General features: G+C 42.4%; 1 protein-coding gene across 3 annotated transcripts in view; it reads left to right on the top strand.

The window, feature by feature from the left end:
• vps13c (vacuolar protein sorting 13 homolog C) overlaps nucleotides 1-24,150 on the top strand; it is a 296,935-nt gene that overhangs the window by 64,582 nt on the left and 208,203 nt on the right. For all 3 annotated transcript variants that reach the window (XM_055662746.1, XM_055662745.1, XM_055662747.1), the window contains 10 exons: nucleotides 2,337-2,443; nucleotides 3,570-3,741; nucleotides 8,022-8,084; nucleotides 8,800-8,929; nucleotides 10,718-10,812; nucleotides 13,849-13,991; nucleotides 16,089-16,281; nucleotides 17,877-17,991; nucleotides 18,121-18,257; nucleotides 22,411-22,540. In XM_055662746.1, the coding sequence (XP_055518721.1) occupies nucleotides 2,337-2,443; nucleotides 3,570-3,741; nucleotides 8,022-8,084; nucleotides 8,800-8,929; nucleotides 10,718-10,812; nucleotides 13,849-13,991; nucleotides 16,089-16,281; nucleotides 17,877-17,991; nucleotides 18,121-18,257; nucleotides 22,411-22,540 (1,285 nt within the window). The remainder of the gene's footprint in view (nucleotides 1-2,336; nucleotides 2,444-3,569; nucleotides 3,742-8,021; nucleotides 8,085-8,799; nucleotides 8,930-10,717; nucleotides 10,813-13,848; nucleotides 13,992-16,088; nucleotides 16,282-17,876; nucleotides 17,992-18,120; nucleotides 18,258-22,410; nucleotides 22,541-24,150) is intronic.

Genomic DNA, 24,150 nt, shown 5'->3' with positions numbered 1-24,150 from the left:
TGGGGCTGCGGGCGTCCGGTGGCGGGCCGCGCTGGATTTGGAGCGCCGCGCAGCCAGGGGTTGAGTTGCCGGGGTCGGAGCTCCAACCGGCGCCGCCCCACGGCCCGCGCCCCCAGCTCCGCGAACGGCGGCCAAGCGCTCCGGAGCTAACTGCATTAAGCCCGGTAATGCATTTCCCCGCCTCTCCGAGAGGTTTAAGAATTAAAGTTTCCCCCTTCCCTGTCCCCCTTCAGGGAAAAGCCCTCAAACTAACTGACTAACATAGATTTACAGACCTTTAAGTGTCTCCCCGGTCTCCAGGGAGGAGGCAGCAGCTACAGTAGTACAGACCTGGGTTGACCGTGGGTCATTCCGGGTCAAGTTTGGCGCCAAACGCGAGCTTTGGTGTGCAGACGACATCCTGGAAAAAATGTCCGGTTTTCAGAGCTTTTCGGTTTCCGGAACTCCGGATAAAAGGTTGTGCACCTGTATTGAAATTCTTTTTAATACAAAATGAAACAAACCAAGGAACTATGATAAAAATTGAATGTAATAATTTCAACTGCTACTATTAAAGCTGCAAACATCGGTCTATTTATCCAGGATGGGGAGTGGGCTCCTAAAATTTGTGTTATTTTGGACTGACTTTTCTTTGTCCCACAATTGCTAATCCCCACTTCCAATCCTATATCTGTTGGGAAGTAAAGAGAGTCCTTAGGGTTGAACAACACTGGAATGAGTTCTTTGGCTGACCACATTCATGAATGACTATGAATGAATGAATGACTATGAATGAATGATACTTTATGAATGAATGATACTTTTGAATGAATGATACTTTATAGTCACAAAGGGCCAAGTCACCGTGCATTCCCGAACCATGCAAAGAGTCGCCATATAAAGGGCGACTTCTTTGTTCACGGTGGCGCATCTGACCTCCGGCACCTACGTTGCCTGCCCTCGACCACTGGCGCCACTCTCGACCTTGCCCGCTGACCTCTCACTTGACCTCGACCGCCGGCCTAACCTCCTCACTGACCGCTCTCCCTTTGCTCAGTCTTATATTTGGGATTTATCTCGTGCAAGTGATGTTGTTGTAAATTGCCAGTGGTACTCCAGCTAGAGCATGGTGCTGTATCCTGGGCACCTTGCATCGCTTCAGTCCATTAACATCCATGGGCGTGGTCCTTTTGGTTCAGGGGATGCCTGCGAACATGCCAGTGAGGGTCTTATTAGCTGCATAGTGTTCATGCAAAGATAGACTTGACACATTGGGCAATGTGGCCAACTTAGCACAGGAACAAACCCTTCACCCACAATATTTGTGCCGAACTTGATGCCAACTAATCTCCTCAACCTACACGTGATTCATGTTCCTCCATTCGCCGCATATCCACGTGCCTATGCAAAAGCTTCTTCAATGCCACTTGCATCTGCCTCCACCTCCATCGCTGGCAGCTCTATCCATGAGTCCGGGCGTGTGTGTATCGTTTAAAGGAAATTGCTCTGATATAGTTCAACTGCCACACCCCTCAGCTCAACCCAATGTGTGTGGGGTTCTAAGCCGATAACCTCCTTCATTCCAAATTTGCCTGATGCTTTCCTTTAACGTCAGTGTTTTAAATGGTTTACTGATTGTTCTGGATAACCGTGATGTTTGATGAACTTATCATTTAGTTATTGTTGAGCTGTCATAGTCATATAGCATGAAAATAGGCCCTTCAGATCAACTTGCCCATACCGACCAACATGCCCCATCTACACAAGTCGTACCTGCCTGCGTTTGATCCATATCCTTCTAAACCTATCCTATCCACGCACTTGTCCAAATGTTTTTTAAACGTTTTGATCGTATCAGCCTTAACTACCTCATCTGGCAACTCGTTCCATTTACCGAACACCCTTTGTGTAAAAAAATGCCCTTAGGGGTTTCTATTAAACCACCCCCCACCCCTCTCACCTTCACCTTAAACCTATGTCCTCTGGTTCTTGATTCCCCTATTCCAGATTTTAAAAAACTCAGGCATTTACCTGACTTATTCCTCTCATGGATAGTGTGGGAGGCGGATGTTCCCATATGGCTCATAAACAGTTTTGTGAACTGTTGGTCCAAATGACCTGCCTATCTGATGTTTATCTTGTGTGTGATGGAAATGGATTTATTAACAACAGTCTAGCAATCAGTAACCAACGTTCTTTTAATCAGCTAATCTGGAAATGATCGGGAAGTTCAATTTGAATATTGATTTGTGGCGGGTATAGTTAAAGTGTGGAAAATAAAATTTGTGCTGCAGTTCGACATGTATGTGAACAATTGAAGTGATGATTTGTGAACTAACAATTGTATTTGTTTCCAGTATCTGAGTATTATTGATCTATTGGAATCCGTGAACTACATGGTCAGAAATGCCCCGTATAGAAAATACAAACCAATCGTACCGCTTCACACTAATGCTGGCACATGGTAAGTCATTTGAACTGTGTTGGTTTCCAAAAGCTTTTTAGTTTGTCAGCCATTTTTCTTCCTTTTGGCTTGTATTTTCTGATCTTCGCAGACCCCCTCTCCTGTATCCACCTATCACTTGCTGGCTTTATCCTGCTGTCCTTTGTCTTTGTCTTTTTGTCCTGGAATCTAAAGAAGTGTCCTGACCCAAAATGTCACCTAACCATGCTCTCCAGAGATGCTGCCTGATCCACTGAGTTTAGTTTAGTTTTAGTTTAGAGATCAGCTCAGAAACAGGATCTTCAGCCCACCAGTGAACCCCATACATTAACACTACCTTACACACACTATGGACAATTTACAGTTGTACTGAACCAATTAACCTACAAACCTGTATGTGTTTGGAGTGTGGGGGGTTAACCGAAGATCTCGAAGAAAACCCACACTGTCACGAGAGGAACTTACAAACTCCGTACAGACAGCACCCGTGGTCGGGATCGAACCTGGGTCTCCGGTGCTGCAAGCACTGTAAAGCAGCAACTCTACCGCTGCGCCACCATGCCGGCCATGGCATGGTGGAGTTAACTCCAAGACTTTGTGTCTTTTGGTAGACACAAAATGCTGGAGTAACTCAGCGGGACAGGCAGCATCTTTGGAGAGAAGGAATGAGTAACGTCTCGGGTCGAGAACCTTTTTCAGACTGATGTTAGGGGAGTGAGCAGTACCGAGATAGAATGTAATCAGAGACAGTAAGACTGGTGGGGAACTGGGGAGGGGATGGAGAGTTTGCTGGAGTAACTCAGCGGGACAAGCAGTATCATTCGAGAAAAGGAATGGCTGATGTTTCTGGTCTAGACCATTCAGACTTTTTCTTCCTGCTCTCCCCACTTTGTGTCCTTTTTTTTTGTCCTGTCCCTCCTCTTACCAGTCTCCTCCCCCCCCCCCCCCCCCCCCCCCCCCCCCCCCCCCCCCCCCCCCCCCCCCCTCCACCCCCCCGATCCAGGAGAGTTACTCCAGCACTTTGTATCTCTCTCTCTACTCACTTGGATATCACCAGTCGTGTGTCAATTATTTTTTCCCCTGGACTTTTACTTTCATCATTGTGAAACCTTTCTTGCCATAAAATAATTAACTTTCTCTATTTCAGGTGGAAGTATGTGGTCACAGGAATTTTGGAAGTTCATCTTCGGAGAAAATACCGTATGTGGTCCTGGGACCACATCAAACGTCACAGGCAGAATCTGAAGGCTTACAAAGTGGCTTATAAGAATAAGTTGACACAAACTAAACCTTCTGAAGAATTATTAAAACAACTTCAGGTAAAGTGATTTTTAATATAGTTGGAGGTAATAAAATACAATAGACAATAGGTGCAGGAGCAGACCATTTGGCCCTTCGAGCCAGCACCGCCATTCAATGTGCACCCCATTCCTGCCTACTCCCCATAACCCCTGGCTATTTTTAAGAGCCCTATCTAGCTTTCTCTTGAAAGCATCAGAGAACCTGCCTCCACCGCTCTCTGAGGCAGAGAATTCCACAGACTCACACTCTCTGTGAGAAAAAGACTTATCTCTGTTCTAAATGGCTTACTCCTTATTATTAAACTGTGGCCCCTGGTTCTGGACTCCCCCAACATCGGGAACATGTTTCCTGCCTCTAGTGTGTCCAAGCCCTTAACAATCTAATGTTTCAATGTTCAGCACTAATTGGAAATCGCTCATGATTTGCAAGTTGAATGTCTAAATAGTAAGTTTATCTGCTACTGGGTTGAGCATGTATTTTATGTGAAATACCACACACAGTGCTGGAGGAATCATCTTTGGAGAACAGCGTATTGTGGACACAGCGCAGATCATTAAACAAACCAACTGACTCCATTTATACCTCACGCTGCCTCGGCAAGACCAGCAGCATAATTAAGGACGAGCCGCACCATGGCCGTTCCCTCTTCTCCCCTCTCCTACTGGGCAAAAGGCATTGAAGTGTGAAAGCGCACACCTCCACATTCAGGGATCATTTCTTCCCAGCTGTTGTCAGGCAACTGAATCATCCTATCACATCCAGAAAGCAGTCCTGAATTACAATCTCACTGGTGATCCTCGGACTATCTTGGATCGGACCATACTGGCTTGACCTTGAATTGACTCTTGACTCTTGACTCTTGACCTTGCACTAAATGTTATTCCCTTATCATGTATCTATACACTGTAAATGGCTCAATTGTAATTATGTATTGTCTTTTCGCTGACTGGGTAGCACGCAATAAAAGCCTTTCACTGTACCTCAGTGCATGCAACAATAAACTAAACTGAAACTGAAACAGTGATTGGTGACGATTTGGGTCGGGACCCTTCTGCAGACAAAAATTGGTCTCCTTTCCATGTTCTCAAAACATGCTTGGCCAGCTGAGTTGTTCCAGCACATTGTGTCAGTGTCCGTAAACCAACATCTGCAGTTCCTTGTATCTTTATGTATTTAGTTGCGGCTGGCATCACGTACATTGCACAGCATTGTCACATATGTTGTTGAGAAGATCAGCATTGAATATAAAAATTAAATGATGGAACATCTTGCAGTAGTCCTTGTATCTTTATGTAGTTTTTGTTTCAGGTTCGGCAGGCATCACGTACATTGCACAGCGCAGTCAGGGTGGACATAGAGATCTTTAAAATGAGAGAGGGATCAGAGTTGATGTGACATTTTCCCTTTGAGAATAGGGAAGATTCAAAGAGGACATGACTTCAAATTAAATGAAAATACTCAGTAGAAGTTTAGGGGTAATATGAGCGTCTTTACTCAGAGAGTGCTAGCGGTGTGGAATGAGCTTCCAGTGGAAGTGGTGGAGGCATGTTCATTGGTATCATTTAAAAATAAATTGGATAGGCATATGGAAGAGAAGGGAATGGAGGGTTATGGTATGAGTGCAGGCAGGTGGGACTAAGGGGGAAAAAAAAAGAAAAAAAATAATTGTTCGGCACGGACTTGTAGGGCCGAGATGGCCTGTTTCCGTGCTGTAATTGTTATATGGTTATATGGTTAATGACATCCCATCCGAACCAAGAAATACAGACTGTTTTATGTTGCAGAGAAGGGGGAGGAGTGGATAGCTGGAGCACTGAATGGGATAAAAGGTGGCGAAACTGGCACAGGGAGGATCTTGAAGACATCTTCATCGCAATCTGAGATTGTTGATTCATACAGCACAAAAAAAGGCCTTTTTGGCCAACGTGTCATGGATTCGTACAGTGATACAGTGTGGAAACAGGCCCTTCAGCCTAACTTGCCCACACCAGTCAAAATGTTCCAGCTACACTAGTCCCACTTGCCTGCGCTTGGTCCATATCCCACCAAACCTGTCCTATCCATGTACCTGTCCAACTGTATTTTAACTGTCTTTACTTACAGTTCCCGATGCAGTTAACCAGCTATCCATTCGTCTGAAATACATTCAGAGTTAAAGAATTTAGTGGGATTGGTCAAACAAGAATTCCCCTTTCATGTTGGTGATTGCAGTTTTAGTTTCTGCACTTTTCAGTTGATATTGTAGTATTTTTCCAATGAAGGAGAGCAGGTACATAGTAGCCTGATAGTGGTGTTGTGAAAGTTTGTTTCTTAAGAAGCAGATAGCAACAAACGTTGAAGGTAGACAATGGAAATCTTGAATTGATTCGCCAGACGGAAGTGGCGAGATTACAATGAGCACAAACATTGCTCAGTGCTTCTCGTGCTCCCACTCACAGAACAAAGGACAGTTAACACAATTATACATTTGATATCAGTAAAACACTCCTACCAAGTCTGAATATGGCATGACTGAAAGATTCTGTAGCCTTTCACAATATAGGAAAGCTGGGTCCAAATCGAGCTCATCCAATAACAAGTTACTGCTTATCTCTGGGGGGCGTCAGCTATTTTTTTCAATTTTGGCTTCTTTATGGCCTTGAAGCACATGTTATTACTGCAGGCTGCCATCTTAATGTCTTTATTGAACAGACAACCTGTCCTCCATGTTGTGTTTCATATAATTTACAAAGTCATTCAGACTTGGCACCAAGCCATTCTTTTGTTCTACTAGTCCATGCTTTTGCAGAAGAACAACTCCATTTTAGATTTGACTATTAGATTTGACTATTAGCTCTTTCAGTGTCACTGATAGATTGGGTGGTGAAGAAGGCTATTAGTGCATTTGCCTTCATCAGTAAAAGTATTGAGCATGACAGTTGGGATGTTATATTACAGTTGTACAAGTCGTTGGTGAGGCCACGTTTAGAGGACTGTGTTCAGTTGTGGTCAGTGGGGTTGGGCCAGCTGGACCTGTATTCCTTGGAGGACAGGAGGTTGAGGGATGATCTTATGGAGGTGTATAAAATCATGAGGGGAATTAATAGGGTGAATGTACATTCGTTTTCCCAGGGTTGAGGAATCAAAAACTGGAAATCGTAGGTTTAAAATGAGTGAAAGATTTAATAGGATCCTGAGGGACAACATTTTCACCGGGTATATGAAACAAAGGAGGTATTTGAGGCAGGTGCTATAACAGCATTTAAAATATGCTTGGACAGGTCCATCGATAGGAAAGGTTTTGGGATGGCACAGTGTCCAAATGGTAGAGTTGCTGCCTTACAGCACAAGGGTCCTGGGTTCGATCCTGACTATGAGTGCTGTCTGTACGTTCTCCCTATAAACAAGTGTGGGCTTTCACTAGGCGCTCAGGTTTCCTCCCACACTCCAAAGACATACATGTTTGTAGGTTAATTGGCTTTGGTAATTTGTAAAATTATCTCTAATGTGTGTAGGTTAGTGTACGGGGTGATCGCTGATTAGCGTGGACTCGGTGGGCTAAAGGGCCTGTTTCCATGCTGTATCTCTAAAGTATAAAGGATATGGGCCAAACGTGGGCAGATGGGATTAACTTAGATGGGGCATCTTGATCAGCATGGGCCTGTTTCCTTGCTGTATGACTCAATGACGATGACTCTGTGACCTTGACTGGTCTTTAAATTGACTGGACTGTGGCTCACATGCCATTTTTCCATCTTGTTTTTGTAAAGTATCAAGGTAGCCATTTGTCAGTGTTTTGTCACCGTATTTAAACACTCACCGTAAATGAATAGATGAAACCCATCTACAATCGGTTTGGACTCTGTTTTATTCTCTCCAGGTCTGTTCAGTTGTCTCCCCCTTTTCCAGTTTAAATATCTTGATGTCAGGAAAATTCAATAGCATGTTACCTTAAACAAGTTAACAATAAAATTACTCTTCTATATGTTGATGTTTATTGAGTAAAGTTCATCGCATTATTAAAATACTCCTTTATTCCATAATGGTATCCAAGTTCAACATTAAATATTCTATTACAGCCAGAAATATTGCATGTTCTGGGTCTGTCTCAATTTGATGCCCGATCATTCTATGTAACGAAAGAAAAGGCAATTAAAAGTGAATTTTCAAATGGGTTGGGCATTTTCTGCACAGCCGGCAGCTGTAAAGGGGATGGGAAGGAAGGTGTAGGGTGTAGGGTGCAGGGGAAGAGTCACGGAAAAGTTGACATTCTTTTCATTACTTTCCAGAAGTTATTAATTTGTTGCATTTTTTTCAGGTCCTGGAGAAGTCTCTAGACATTTTCAACATAACATTAGCAAGACAACAGGCACATGTTGAGGTAATTCTGAACATGAATCCTAATGAAACTACTCTGTGCATTGGTATCCATCATAGTGCTATTCCATAGACTGTTTCATTGTAGCACTTGGTCCTTCATGCTGGGTGTTCCACAGGTGGGTATCCCCTGTTCTTTTAAAAGTCATCCGATGCTGCGCCAGAAACCTGATGCTTCCCCATCTTTGAATCAGCCCGCAGCTTGAGTGAAGGCTCTTTGTGTGGGTGGATGTGTGGAGCACTGGATGTTCAACTCTGTGATATTATGCCCACGGCCACACCCTTGGTGGCCAGGTGAGTTTGGGCTGTTGTTGAAGACTGCTAGAGCCGGCTCTGTGTGTCATAGACTGCCCAGAGTCTAGTTTTTCATCAATCTGTTTTACTGCTGCTGTCTCGCTCTCTGTTTGTTTGGTTACACAGCTTCTACCCAACTTACACAAAATATGGGCAACAGGAAGGGCCGGAGTAGCCAGTTTACCAGCACAGAAACATTGTCAGTAATGCATCTGTAATTATTCATTAAGTGAAAGGAGACGAATTAGGCCATTCGGCCCATTAAGTCTACTCCGCCATTCAATCATGGCTGATCTATCTCTCCCTCCTAACCCCATTCCTTTTTAGTACAATTTGCTTTGGCAGCCTATTCCCTGGAAATGCACCCTGTTAGCTAAACAAGGTACCAGGTCAACATTAACTAATTTGTGCTATTTTGCTCTCAGGTGATCAGATCAGGACACAAGATGCTGGGCAAGAAGGGAAAAGAGAAGCAGAGTGGAGGCTGGTTCAGTAGCCTCTGGGGAAAAAAAGAATCCAAGAAGGATGAAGATGAAGATAAATCTGTACCAGAAAGTTAGTGAAACACTACCATTGTGTTTGTCTTCACTGTGAACCTAGCTAATGTGATCTTTGTGACCTTTCAGAGATGGTAAAGCCTGCGCAGATTGAAAACAAGTTTCAACTTCCTCAGTGACATTGTACGAGAAAGTCTGAAAACAAGTGTTTATGGACATAATGTTCTATTTCTTGTGCACCAATTAGTATTTTAATGAGCAGAGCAACGGTGGAGATGGAGCTAAAGTTCAGGTTATTTAGACTAACTAATACAAATCGGATAATGAAAGATTTTGATTTGGAGAGAGCACACATAATGCTTGTAATAGGATGGATCTAGAGAGATTGAATGATCTGGCTAAGAGGCAAGCTCCATGCAAGGTCCACATTGCAACTGCTCTGCAAGTAGCAGGTAACACACACGTCTCTAGCGTAATATACTGACCAGGTAACACACCTCTCTGTAGCGTAATATACTGACCAGGTAACACACACCTCTCTGTCGCGTAGTATACTGACCACGTAACACATCTCTCTATAGTGTAATATACTGACCACGTAACACACACGTCTCTGCAGCATAGTATACTGACCTGATAACACACACCTCTCTATAGTGTAATATACTGACCATGTAACACACACCTCTGCTGCATTGTATACTGACCAGGTAACACACCTCTCTGCAGTGTAATATACGGACCAGGTAACACACCTGTCTGCTGCATGGTATACTGACGAGATAATTCGCCTCTCTGCTGCATGGCATTCTGACCAGGTACCACACCTCTGCTGCATAGTACACCAACTGATTCCATTTGTGCTTTTGTTCCGGGTAACATGTCCTGTGCAACCCAGAAAAATGTGTGAAAGAACATTTAGTGGCTCAACTGTGTTTTAGGGATAATTCTTCAGATTTAGCTTGTTCCCCCCCCCCATATCCTTTGCTCTCTTGTGGCTAGCCCTGGAATTTGCTCAGGTTCTTACCTAGCCAACTTTCTATCCTCAAAGTAAATCTTTTCTCATTCTATCTTCATATCATGTGTCCTTGTGTCTTCCAATTAGTGCCTGACTTCTTTCTGAGGGGCAACTTTGAGATTGCTTTGTAGTTGCTTTATAACTGCAGGTTGCTGTATACTCAATGTTACCTGCTTTCAATACGCTGACGATTCTGTACACTTGCAGGCCAAATAATGGGTTTCACTCTGTAGCAGCAGATGTTTATATCGTTCAATGACTCCCTCTAGCCGTTAAGTGGACTACATGGTTAAGGGGAATGTCTTTGTACGCATGCAAGCTCTCCGTCGGGGACCTTCAGAGCTTCTTCACAGATAAATCTTCAAAACACTGTCCTTTGATTAATAAATTCTTTATTGTTGATGAAAAACAATAAGGTACATCCAAACTTCTTCCGACTCGTACACTATAATCTTCATCGAACACCAGCTTATTGCATTAAACATTAGAAAACTCCTCGTGTCTCCGTTACACTTCGCATGGTCAAAGGGTAAACCTTCCCCATGCTCGTTCCAAACTAAACTAAAAACTAAGCTTCTGCACAAGAAACATAGCTCCAAACACACCCGAAAATACGTCATAAATCCCACCCACAATATAACGGGCAGTCTAATATTTAAACTCACGTGCCATAATCATTGACACACAAAACAAGCCAAACGGCCACTACACACTCCATTGCTTGTAAGCAGGTGTTTACTTTGTATGTTTTTTTTGTTTGAACTTTGATAAATATAGTTAGATTGGCTTGGTATTTGCTAACATCTGTTGTTGATTGACCATAACTAGGTATTAATGATCTCTTGACGACTGAAGAAAAGACCAAGCTGTACACTGCCATTGGATACAGTGAGAGTTCCCACAACTTGATCTTACCCAAAGAGGTGCGTCTTTTGACATACAGTTCACTCCATAATGTTTGGGACAAAGACCCATCATTATTTATTTGCCTCTGTACTCCACAATTTGAGATTTGTAATAGAAAAAAATCATGTGGTTAAAGTGCACATTGTCAGATTGGATAAAGGCCATTTTTACACATTTTGGTTTCACCATGTAGAAATTACAGCTGTGTTTATACATAGCCCCCCAATTTCAGGGCACCATAATGTTTTGGACACAGCAATGTCCATGAAAGTCAATGAAAGTAGTCATGTTTAGTATTTTGTTGTATATCCTTTGCTGCAATGACTACTTGAAGTCTGTGATTCATGGACATCACCAGTTGCTGGGTGTCTTCTCTGGTGATGCTCTGCCAGGCTTGTATTGCAGCCATCTTTAGCTTATGCTTGTTTTGGGGGCTAGTCCCCTTCAGTGTTCTCTTCAGCATATAAAAGGCCACTGTTGGCTGGAAATTTGATGCAAGGAAGCTTTGAGTAAGAGAGAGCTCAGTTCCTGATTTCACAATTCAAGGAAAGAAGAAGGGGCTGCAGGGAGTCTGACTCTTGAGCCCTGTTAGTGCATTTCCCTCTTTGGGATGTGAAATTGTGGTGTTTAAAATTGAAACTGTTTATAATTGATGAATGAAAGTACTTTGAATCCTGCAACTTCCAATCTACGAAATTTGAATTTTTGCAACTAAATTTGTTCCATGTTTCAAATTTATTTTCCTATTTTTCCTGTCGTGGGGAATATCATTTTTCCTCATTGAATTGCCTAGAATTATTGTTTTTAATTGGTGTGTGCAGTTTCCTATAGTTTCCTATTAGTTAAATCATTCGGTGCCATTGGAAAGCTAATAAACTTTGATGGGCCTTTGGTTAAAGAAAGGACATTTATAAAATTGATTCATATCTTGAATTCCCATAATGTTCACAATAAGTTTCTTAGAGTTTAAAATTCATTGAGCTATCTGCAACACATTAGGGAATCTTCAAAGTTGACTCTTATTTCATGTAGAAAGTGGAACTGATTCAAATGAATCCTGGCATCTCTAGTTCTCTAATCTACTTAAGTATATTTAGCAGCTCTTCAGCAAATTCTACACCAGAAACAGTCATTCCATCTTCATGATAAATAAGAACAAAGAAAATTAAAAAACAGGAAACAATTGGGCTTTCCATTTTACTTGCAGCCAATTCCCCGTAAAAACAATCTAAAACATGAACATGGAGCATCGAACAAACAGTACAGCACAGGAACCCTAAATGCCAATATCGTATCTGCTTCCACCACCACCCCCAGCAATGCGTACCAGGCCCCCAGTGTAACCCAGGCCTTATGTTTAACCAAAAAGTTTTCTCCACACATATCCATTAAACTTTCCCTCTCTCTCCTTTATAGTTATGCCCTCTAATGTTAGATATTTCCACCCTGGGGACAGGTTTAATGTCCACCCTATCTATGCTTCTCATAATTTTATATACTTCTATCAGGTCACAGTGGCGCAGTGGTAGAGCTGCTGCCTTACTGCGAATGCAGGTCACAGTTCCCACACTCCAAAGTGGTACAGGTTTGTAGGTTAATTGGCTTGGTTAAATGTAAATATTGTCCCTAGTGGGTGTAGGATGGTGTAAATGTGCAGGGCGCAAACTGGTAGAGCTGCTGCCTTACTGCGAATGCAGCGCTGGAGACCCCGGTTCTGTCTGTACGGAGTTTGTATGTTCTCCCCGTGACCAGATTGGGTTTTTTTCTGAGATCTTCGGTTTCTTCCCACACTCCAAAGTGGTACAGGTTTGTAGGTTAATTGGCTTGGTTAAATGTAAATATTGTCCCTAGTGGTTGTAGGATGGTGTAAATGTGCAGGGATCGCTGGCCAGAACGGACCCAATGGGCCGAAGGGTCTCTATCTTTAATGTACTAAACTAAACTAAACTAAAACGTCTCCCCTCAGCCTCCGACACTCCAGAGAAAACAATTCAAGTTTGTCCAATCTCTCCTTACAGCTAATATGCTTGAATCCAGGCATCATTCTAGAACACCTCGTTTGCACCCTCTCCAAAGCCTCCATAACAGATTCCTGCAATGGGGCCACCAGAACTGTACTATAATCAAACAATGTAATCCACACTTTAGCCCACTGCCCATCATCCTGCGAGCATGTAATACTCCACCATTACTCTCTGGCATCTCCCATTCAGCCACTGTTGAATCCATCTCGCTACTCCAATGCGGCCTAACCAAAGTACCATAAACCTGCAACATAACTTTCTGACTCTTATAATCAATGCCCTGAACAATGAAGCATACCAGTTCTTTACTACTCTATCTTCTTGGCGATATGGGTCAGAGTTCTTGTAGAGCTGGCAAATCAATTTTAACCCATTCTTGATTTCTCGCTGTAATCTTCCCAAATAGCATCACTGAGAAGAATTGTGATATAAATAATTTTGACATTATATTTGGGTTTTATTTATTGGGAAATTTGGAGATGTGTTGTAATTAACAATGTGAATGAGCTAAAACTAAATGGATTCTGAGATTGGTGGCTTTTATCTTTTTAAAAGATAAGCTTTGAATCATTGATAAAGTATCATTTGTTGTATCATTGAATTGAATCATTGAAAAGAGATACAAGGATTAATGTTGAATATCTTTTCTAATTTCTGCATGCTACGGTGGTCCCATTTTAAAGACCCTTCAATGTGTTGCTGATAACCTGATGGTTTGCAAACTGTTAATTGTCATCAACAAATAAGAAATGTTAACCTACAAACAAAACAAATAATTATTGATAACAGGGGCAAAATGCATAAACACAACCATTTTGTGGTAGATGTGCTCGGAGGATGGGGAGTTTACTTTATTGACACCATTTTGATCCACAGTTGTGCAGAGAGCCTTTATTTGAAATTGGTCCGTGTATTTTAGTCAGATAGCTTTCTGTCTTTTGTGTTATGGATCTTTATTGCTTTACTCTTGGTGGAAATTGTGATTTTGAATTTGAAGTGTGCTTACATCTTGTCATGACTATCTTGCAGTACGTTGCACATGTAATGAATTTCAAGTTGGTCACCACCTCCATCACCATCCGAGAGGAACCAAATGTGCCAGAAATAGTCAACGTGCAAATCATTGATCTAAGTACGAGTGTATTCCAACGTCCTGGAGCCCAGGGTCTCAAGTAAGAGCTTGTATTTTTTCCCCCCATTTTAGATGGAATAGACAGAAAGTTAAACATGAATGTTCGTTCGTAAGTCATTGGAGCAGAATAAGGCCATCCGGCTCATCAAGTCTATTCCGCCATTCAATAATGGCTAATCTATCTTTCCATCTCAACCCCATTCTCCTGCATTCTCCCCATGACCCTATCATTCATACTAATCAAGAACCTATCAAATCCACTGCAAAAATAGCCATTGGCTTGGCCTCCACAGCCTTCTGTGGCAATGAATTCCACAGATTCACCACCCTCGGATTCCTTCTCATCTCCAATCTAAAGGCCCTTTATTGGTCCGAGACTGACATCCTCTCCACATCCACTTTATCCATGGTTATTGAAGTAGCAATAGCAAACTACGTTTGGTTAATGTGGATCTTTGCTATTCCATTGAGGATTTGGATCCTTATTTCTTGAACTGGTGAAATGATATCATGACATACTTCAATTGAAGGTTATTTGGATTTCCAACAACTTTACTGAAATATCAGTACCACAAATTGGGCACATGATTCAGCTGTAATTTTATTGAGCGTTCAGAGGAGGATATAATGATGCTTCAGGGAGATATGGACATGGTACAGCGCGGGGGAATGGTGAGTATTTGGATAGTGTTATAAGGTCCCTAGATGTACTCGTATACATGTCACTGAAGGTCAATATGAAATATGGCTGGTGATTAGGAGGGTAAATTGTTCATTATAACGAGAGAGCTTGAATACAGCAGTAAGGAAGTCTTATTACAATTGTATCAGGCTTTGGTGAGACCGTATCTGGAATATTTTTGCCTCCTTGCCTGAGAAGGAATGTACTTGCCATAGAGGAGAAACGGCCACAGTCCACGAGACTGGTTCCAGGGTTGGTGGGTTTGCCACATGGAGAAAGAGCGAGAATGTATTCTCCAGCATTTAATATGAGTGAAAATCTTTATTGAATATTAAAAAATCTTTAAAGGACTTAATTGGCTCGATGCAGAGAGGTTGTTTCCCCCGACTGAAGAGAAAAGACCGAGAAAAGCTTTGAGAATAGGGCAAGAAAAGGTCTTTTGCTGCAGTCTCCTGGCTAGTTTCCAGAAGAATGAGGGATGTAATGCTGAGGCTTTATAAGGCACTGGTCAGACTGCTGACCAGTCTAGGACCAGAGGCCACAGCCTCAGAATAAAAGGAGATGAGGAGGAATCTCCTTTAGAAAGGAGATGAGGAGGAATTTCTTTAGTTAAAGGTTGGTTAATCTGTGGAATTAATTGCCACAGATGGCTGTGGAGGCCGTCAATCGATATTTTTAAGGCGGATATTGATAGATACTTGATTAGTACGGGTGTCAGGGGTTATGGGGAGAAGGCAAGAGAATGGGGCTGAGAGGGAAAGATAGATCAGCCATGATTAAATGGCAGAATAGATTTGATGGGCCGATTGGCCTAATGTAAGTAAGTATGTAGGTTTATTGGCCAAGAATTCACATACAAGGAATTTGCCTTGGTGCTCCGCCCACAAGTAACAACATGACATACAGTGACAGTTACGAATCAGAAAACACTAAACATTAATAATAATGAAAACATTAATGATAAAACACCATTGATCAAGCATGTGAACCAACACAATACCAGATCAAAGGGAGGCTACAGGTTTTCTGGCTGTTGAGTAAAGCAACTACTCGTGGATAAAAACAGTTTTCATGTCTGGCTGTGGCAACTTTGACAATCCGGAGTCGCCTTCCAGAGGGAAGTGATTTAAAGAGTTTGTGGCCAGGGTGAGAGGGGTCAGAGATGATCTTGCCGGCTCGCTTCCTGGCCCTTGCAGTGTACAGTTCATCAATGGAGGGAAGGTTGCAGCCAATAACCTTCTCTGCTGATTGGACGATTGGCTGCAGCCTCCAGGTGTCGTGCTTGGTGGCTGAGCCAAACCAGACCATGATGGAGAAGGTGAGAACAGACTCTGCTCCAAGAACTTATGAACTTATGAAGAGTAGCAAAATTGGGAATTGTAAAGTTTTTGAGTGAACGGGTTGTTACAGGCTTGACAGAAAAAAAGCTTTTGCATTGCCTTTTTGTGTTTGCAGAGTGGAGGCCAGACTGCATCACTGGTATGTCACTGGCCTGAAACAACACGGTATAGTTCCATCTCTCTTGGCTTCTCTTGGTGGCACAGAGTCCTCTTTGCTCAATGTCTGCTTTGAGATGAACCCAGAAGGAAGCAATGCAGATCAGCTGTTAAATGTTCAGTCTCAACCTGTGGAACTTATTTATGATGCCGTAAGTGTTGATCCTATCGCATGTTTTGGGTAATTTTGTCTGGTGAAGTGTCTTTCTTACATTCAATGTAAAATGTTTCAGGAAATTAGACATGCCTGAAGTGCTGTCTTTGTTGGAAAATAATGGAGAGCAGATGTGAGCTCATGAGCCAAATAATTTCCTTTTGTGCCTCTGCAGTTCAGTAATAAATAAAAAAAGCAAGTATCCTTGATAACTAATTCTGTTCCGAAATATACTAACGTCACCCCAGAGTCTCCCATTACCTGAGTCTGAGATAACAACATAGATTGCAACTTGATTGCAACTCATATGGCAGCACCGTGGCTCAGTGGTAGAGTTGTTACCTTACAGCACTTGCAGCGCCAGAGACCTGAGTTCGACCCTGACTACGGGTGCTGTCTGTACAAAGTTTGTACGTTCTCCCCATGACCTGCGTGGGTTTTCCTCGAGATCTTCGATTTCCTCCCACACTCCCACACAAGACATAGGTTTGTAGGTTAATTAATATAAGTGTAAAATTGTCCCTAGTGTGTTGGATAGTGTTAATGTGCGGGGATCGCTGGTCGGCCCGGACTCGGTGGGCCGAAGGGCCAGTTTTCTCTAAAACTAAAACTAAAAACTAAAACTGATCTGTTAGAATCTTTTATCCATGCCTTTGCTATTCCATTGCGTTTATGGTTGTGTTGCTAGCCACATCGCAATAACTTGTGCGAAGAAACCTGGCAGTAAAAAATACATTATGTCCAATTGGAAAAATAACTTTTTAAATAAAAACGTTTTACAAGACATGAACAGAACAGTGTACACGTCATTACACTGGCTGTTTTCTAAATCATACCCAGAAAAGATATTTACTTTAATTATCACATTTTGAAAGACACAACATTACAGATGTCTGGAGAGCAGCAACGGGAATGATCCCAGATATTAGAGATGAGTTGGAAACAATATTAGATTGGCTTCAAACTATTGTTCCTTCAGCAAGGATTAGGAGAGAACTTCACAAAGTTAAAGTGTTAAATGCCAAAGGCAAGGTGAACCCTGACAATTTGTTAGGTTAGTGAATATGTGCCTCTTTAGAAACGTGAAAATAAATTAAGTATGATTAAAGGATAAATAATAAACCCTGTAGATAACAAAGTACAATAGAATTGAAGAGTAAGTATGCTCAGAGTTCAGCTGGTGAACATCGATTGATCAAATGACATTTTCTCATCCTTCAGTTTTTAATTCATTGATTTATATATTTATAGTTATACAGCACGAAGATGCCCATTAATGCTAATCTCATTAACCTGCCATGTTCCTTTAAACATTTCCTGTCCACTTGCCTGACGGAATATCTTTTAAACGTTGTAATTGTACCCATCGCTATAACCTCCTCTGGCAGCTTGTTCCACATACACTCTACCTGCTGTGTGAAAAAATCACCCCTCTGATCCCATTTATAGGTTCCTCTCCCCCCTTAAACCTGTTAGTTTATTTTGCCCAATGCGAGTCCCATCAATTTAGGTTAATACATTAAGATGAATAAATGAATACATTAATATGTAAGATTAATACATTACTGAGATTAATCTCATCACTTTTTGCAGCGAACAATAAACAGTTTGGTGGAGTTTTTTCAGACGAACAGAGGACTCGATCTTGAACAACTAACTTCAGCTACTTTGCTAAAATTGGAAGAATTCAAAGAAAAGACTGCAACAGGTAAATGTCCTAAATGTATTTACATATAAACAAAATTAAACCACACCCTAATGTGATTGAATTTTTAAGTACAAAATGCACCCATTCTCTGTTTTAATAATTACTGTTTGCTGAAAATTATTTTCCTAGGCCTGTCATACATTATTGAAACTCGCAAAACTTTTGATATCCAAATCAATTTTAAACCGTCCTATCTTGTGGTTCCCCAGACGGGTTTCTACAATCCAACGTCAAACTTATTGATTTTGGACTTTGGAAGTTTACAGGTAAGTTCATTGCAGAGAAAACCATAAATCATTGGAGTAGAATTAGGTCATATGGCTCCTTGAAACTGTTCCTACAACTGGGGTGGCATTGTGGCGTTGCGATAGAGCTGCTGCCTTACGCCCCTGTCCCACTTAGGAAACCTGAACGGAAACCTCTGGAGAATTTGCGTCCCACCCAAGGTTTCCGTGCGGTTCCCGGAGGTTTTTGTCAGTCTCCCTACCTGCTTCCACTACCTGCAACCTCTGGCAACCACCTGCAACCTCCGGGAACTGCACGGAAACCTTGGGTGGGGCGCAAAGTCTCCAGAGGTTTCTGTTCAGATTTCGTGGGACAGGGGCATTACAGCTCCAGAGCCCTGTGTTCATTCATGACTACAGGTACTTGTTGGTACAGAGTCTGTGCATTCTCCCCGTGCCCTGTGTTGGTTTCCTCCGAGATCCTTGGATTCCTCCCACACTCCAAAGTTGTACAGGTTTGTAGGTTAATTGGCTTGGTATAAATGTAGAATTGTCCCTAGTGTGTGTAGGATAGTGTTAATATGAGGGGAACGCTGGTCGGCGTGGGCTCTGTCCGCCAAAGGCCTTGTTTCTGTGCTGTATCTCTAAACTAAACTAAACTACCACATTGAATTGTTTATCGTCAATACTATAGACCGTTGATCACAATAAAAGCTTGGATAGTCTACCTTGGATAGGTTAAGGTATCTTTATTGAAACAAGGGGTATTGATGTGAGACATATGAGAAGTAAATAAAAGTAGATGTCTTGAAAAGTGAACAGGAAGGGGCAGTGATTGGCCATATAGTTTTAAAGTAGTAGCATCAGCTAGAGTGGAAATGCCGTTCAGAAGAGGAGTGGAGCAGAAACTATCATTACATTTAATGTAAGATTCCCCACAAGGCTAGAGACAGAGAGACAGAGCTACTAAGTGACAGAGCTAAAAGTGACTGAGTACTTTAGCTAACATGGAAACAGTGAGCTGAAAAACGACCTCGTGTGCGGCAAATTTCTCTGGCTTATTGTTTGATTGTGTTTAACTCTGTCCGTACAATGTGCCTTGCTGCCTGGTATTCTCAGCTTCCAAGTGTTTGGTTCCAAAAACACACGTCGGGGGAATCAGGAGGGAAAGCCTTTGCTGGTTAGAATCATACCTAATACAAAGGAAGATGTTCATGGAGGTTGGGTCAATCATCTCAGTCCCAGGACATCCCTTTGGAGTTATTCCGGGTATTGTCCAAGACCCAACCATTTACGTCTGTTCCATCAATAACCTTCTTTCAATTGTAAGGTCAGAAGTAGAGATGCTCAGCACCATATATAACTCATCGGGTCATGAAGCAGCCCACTTCAAAATGTGGACAGATGGCTGGGCTGATAGACGGTGAGCAACTGGAGTAACTCAGCGGGACAGGCAGCATCTCTAAGAGAAGGAATGGTCACAAAAGTTCCTGGCAATGACGATATTCAACAAAAGAAAATCTAGCCATTACCCCGTGACCTTCAATGGCATCCCCATCAATGAACGCTAGCGCTATCCTGGGCATTATCATTGACCAGACACTTATCTGGCGTAGCCTTATGCACAGTCTGACTACAAGAGCAGATCAGAGGATAGGAAATCTGCAGTAAGTAACTTGCCTTGGAACTCCCCAAAGCCTGTACAAGGCTCAAGTTAGGAATTTGATGGAATACTCTTTGCACACCTTTAGACTTTACAGATACAGCATGGAACCAGGCCCATTGGCCCACAGAGTCTGTGCCAACCATCGATCACCCCATATACTTGCACTATCCTATACACACAACAATGTACAATTTTAACCAAAGCCAAATAATCTACAAACCTGGAATGTGGGAGGAAACTGGAGCACCCAGAGAAAACACATGTGGTCTCAGGGAGAACGTACCACATAGCACCCGTAGTCAGGATGGAACCCGGGTCTCTGGCGCTGTAAGGCAGCAACTCTATTGTTGCTCACTGTGCCGCCCTGAATGAGTGCAGTTTCAACAACATTCAAGAAGCTTGATATACAGCAACCCATTTGATAGACATTCACTCACTCCACCACCACACAGTAGCAACAGCTTGTATCAGATGGAAGATGCCCCGCTGCAACTCGCCAAGATTCCCTAGATTGCACTTTCCAAACTTACCAGCGTAACATGGAGGGTAAAAGCATGGGAACACCACCATTTCCTGGTAGCTTAAGTCACACAGTACCCTGACATAGAAATTATCCTCTTCACCATTACTGGGTCAAAATCCTGGAACTCTCCATTACAGCATTGTGGGAGTAGCCACATGTGTAAGGAATGCGGTGGTTCATAAAGGCTGCTTCCCCACCACCTCAAGGACAATTAGAGTTAGGCAATTAAATGCTGGCTCATATTGAGAAACCCACATACCTTGCATGAATAAAAAATATGTGGCTCCTCCATTATTCCACCATACCAGATGTCCTCCGTCAGTAAAAGTAATCTCATTTGAGACTAAAATCTGAAGAAGAGTCTCGACCTGAAACGTTACCTCTCCATGTTCTCCAGGATGCTGCCTGACCAACTGAGTTACTCCAGCACTTTGTGTCATCGTCTTGTATTGCCACTCGGGAATCAATGTCTATTGTCTATTGACGTACCCCAGGATCCATCCTTGCTTCAAAGCTTCCAAGGGTCTTGCTATTAACTGTGTGTTTTCCCCTTGCATTTGTCCTTCCAAAGTTCAACTCTTTACACTTGTTCAGATTAGACTCCATCAGATTGTCCTGCCCACATCCCCAATTAATCTCCATGCTGCTGAATCCTTTCATAACCTTCCATACCATCCACAACTCCACCAATTTTTGTGTTATCTGCAAACTTACCAATCGACCCACGTATGTTTTTGCTAACGTTTATATATTTCATAAACCAGAGGTTTGGCAACACAACTAGATAGATTGGGAAGACATATGGTATGTTTGCCTTCATTATTTGGGTCATTGAGGAGGAGTGAGGAAGTCATGATGCAGCTGTATAAGACATTTGGAGTATTGCATGCATTTCTCAGCTCCCCATTATTAGAAGGATATGGAGCCTTTGGAAAGGGCGCAGAGGAGGTTTGCCAGAATGATTACCTGTATTAGCTACAGGGAGAGGTTGGGCGAACTTGGATTGTTTTCTCGAGAATGTCGGAGGTTGAGGGGAGACGTGACAGAGGTATTTACAATTATGAGAGGCATATTATTATGAGGCACAGTCAGAATCTATTTCCCAGGATAAGAAATATCAAATACTAGAGGACATAGTTTTAAGATGAGAGTGGCAAAGTTTAAAGAGACGTGTGGGATAAGTTTATTACATAGAAGGAACACGGTGTCAGAGGTGGTGTGGAGACAGATATAATAGTGGCAAGTAAGAAACTTTTGAATAAGTACATGGATATGCCAAGAATGGGGGGAATATTGGCAGATCTTGATGGTCTACAGAAATTATTTTCTGAGGTTTGGCAAGAGTTGTTCAGAAGTTTGAGTTTGAGCCAAATTGTTGACCAGAAATTCCAATCAGCCGTTTTGTACAAACAAAGAAATGCAGGTTTATAGGAAAGGTAGACAAAAGTGCAAGAGAAACTCAGCGGGTCAGGTAGCATCTCTGGAGAAAAAGGATAGGTGACGTTTTGGGTTGCGATCCGTCTTCAGACGATCCGATGTCGCTGAGTAATGAGCCTGTCCCACTACTGTCGATACCCGTCATAGGTCATAGGCCGAAAATGTTCAACATGTTAAAAATCCAGCAGTGACCAGAAAAACGCTACGACTCTTTGGGCGACTGCGGAGATGACTCACGATCATACAGGCAACACCCTGGCGACATGTCGCGGAGTGAAGCCTCTATGGTTGGTAGTAGTCGCTCAAAGAGTTGCTCCTTGTTCTGGTCGCCGCAGGATTTTCAACATATTGAAAATTTTCGGCGACCTGCAACGACCTATGACAGGTGCCGGCAGTCGCCGAAAATGTTGCGTAAGTGGGACAGGCCCATTACTCTGGTACTTTGGGTCTATCATTGCTGTTTTGTACTTAGCACTGAAAGCTTGCACCGTGATCTTTGGGAATTTTGAGCTATCTTGTTGCATGTGAATAACAAAGCATGTACAAATAATAAATGTATCTCTTGTCAGTTAAACAGCATTGACCACAATGATCTGAAAGCAACATCTCCAAACTTATCCTTGGAGGAAATCCTGCAACGAGCCTATGAAGAGTTTGTTGTGGAGCTCAGAAGTGTTCAACTTTTCTTCAGTGAACCAGGTATATATTTTAAATTATATTTTAAATTGGCGAGCCTTTCCTTAGAGCTTAAATCCCCACTTTGAGTCCTTCACTGTCTGTGCATTGTCAAGTAGTTTAAACTGGTCAGAGACTGCTGAAAGATAGCACAGCTCTGATACAGTGGTCGTATTCAGCCTTCTGTGTCACAAGCTCATGGTTTGAAATCTCCCAGAGACGTTAGTACTAAACCCAGTTGAAGGTCCACATGCAGCACTGAAGAGTGATGTTCAACGGAGCCGAATTTCAGTGAATATTTAAGATCCCAAGATATTCTTTGGGAGAAGTGCTTGAGCTGTCCCCTGTGTTCTAGGCAATATTTATTGTTCAGCTAATATACTTGTTATGTTGCAGAATGCCCTGTAACAATTTAGCTGTGGTGTTTCCTGTATCACTGCACTTCAATAAAGTATTTTATTGGTTGTAAAGCATTTTGGGATTTCCTCGTACTGTGAGAGGAACGATATAAACATGTCTTTAACAGTCATGGAGTCAGGAGAAAGGCTGATAATTTGTATTAATACATTGCTTTCCTGAGATTTGTCAAGAGTTGTTCAGAACTTATACATGCCGATAAAGTTGCCCTTCAATGAGTTAACCCCACATGCTTGTGCCTGGCCCATATCCCTCCAAATGTTTTCTATCCATGGACCTGTCCAATTGTCTTTTAAATGTTATAATTATCTTGAAAGGCGCCCATAAATAAAATTTATTATTATTATTATTACCGCCATGATGTTTTTCCTGACCGAAAAGACAACTCCGCCTCTCTTTACTTCACCCATCCCTCCTGCAGCATATGAACCTGGATCATTGAGCTGCCTTTCCTGTCTCTTCATGAGCCACATTTCTGCAATAGTTATAATATCCCATTTCCATGTACTTATCCATGCCCTCAGTTCATGTGCCTTATCCATCAAGCCTCTTGCATTGAAATCAATGCAGTTTTATCCAATTAACCCACAAACCTGCATGTCTGGAGTGTGGGAGGAAACCTGAGCACCCAGAGAAAACCCATGCAGTCACAGGGAGAAGGTGCAAACTCCGTACATACTCGTAGTCAGAATCAAACTTGGGTATCTGGCACTATAAGGCAGCAACTCTAGTTCAGGTACAATCCATCCGTTCCTGTAGTACTGGTTACTCCTACCCCAGCATTTTAAAGTGTGCAGAATGGGTTGCTTCAGCCTATTTTTCCTGAAGCAAGACAAGAGGTGCTGGCGTGCAGTGAATGGGGGATTTTAATGCAGAATAAGTTGAGCTGTAGCAGGAGCACTGAGTGTCAAAAAGAAGTATTCCACTTCCTGGAGTCCATTCTTGGAGTTAAATTGTTTTGAAATTCAGAAATTGTTTCCTCGGATGCCGAGTTGTATAGCACATAAATACACGCTTTGGCCCATGGAGTCTGCACTGCCATCTCATAAATTCCCATCAACTCCCCCTTCCCATTCCCTCCCAGATCCCACCTCACATCTACATGCACTAGCACAAGAAGTGGGCGATTGTCAAAACCCCCAACTCGACTTGTTATGTAAAATTGTTGTGTAATTATTTTGTAGTTTTGTAGTATGAAGAGTGTTATTTGTGGTACT

The sequence above is a fragment of the Leucoraja erinacea genome, chromosome 36 (genome assembly GCF_028641065.1).
Source record: "Leucoraja erinacea ecotype New England chromosome 36, Leri_hhj_1, whole genome shotgun sequence".
NCBI lineage: Eukaryota > Metazoa > Chordata > Chondrichthyes > Rajiformes > Rajidae > Leucoraja > Leucoraja erinaceus.
Note: the sequence above shows the minus strand (reverse complement) of the source record. Positions and strands in the feature narration are given on the sequence as shown.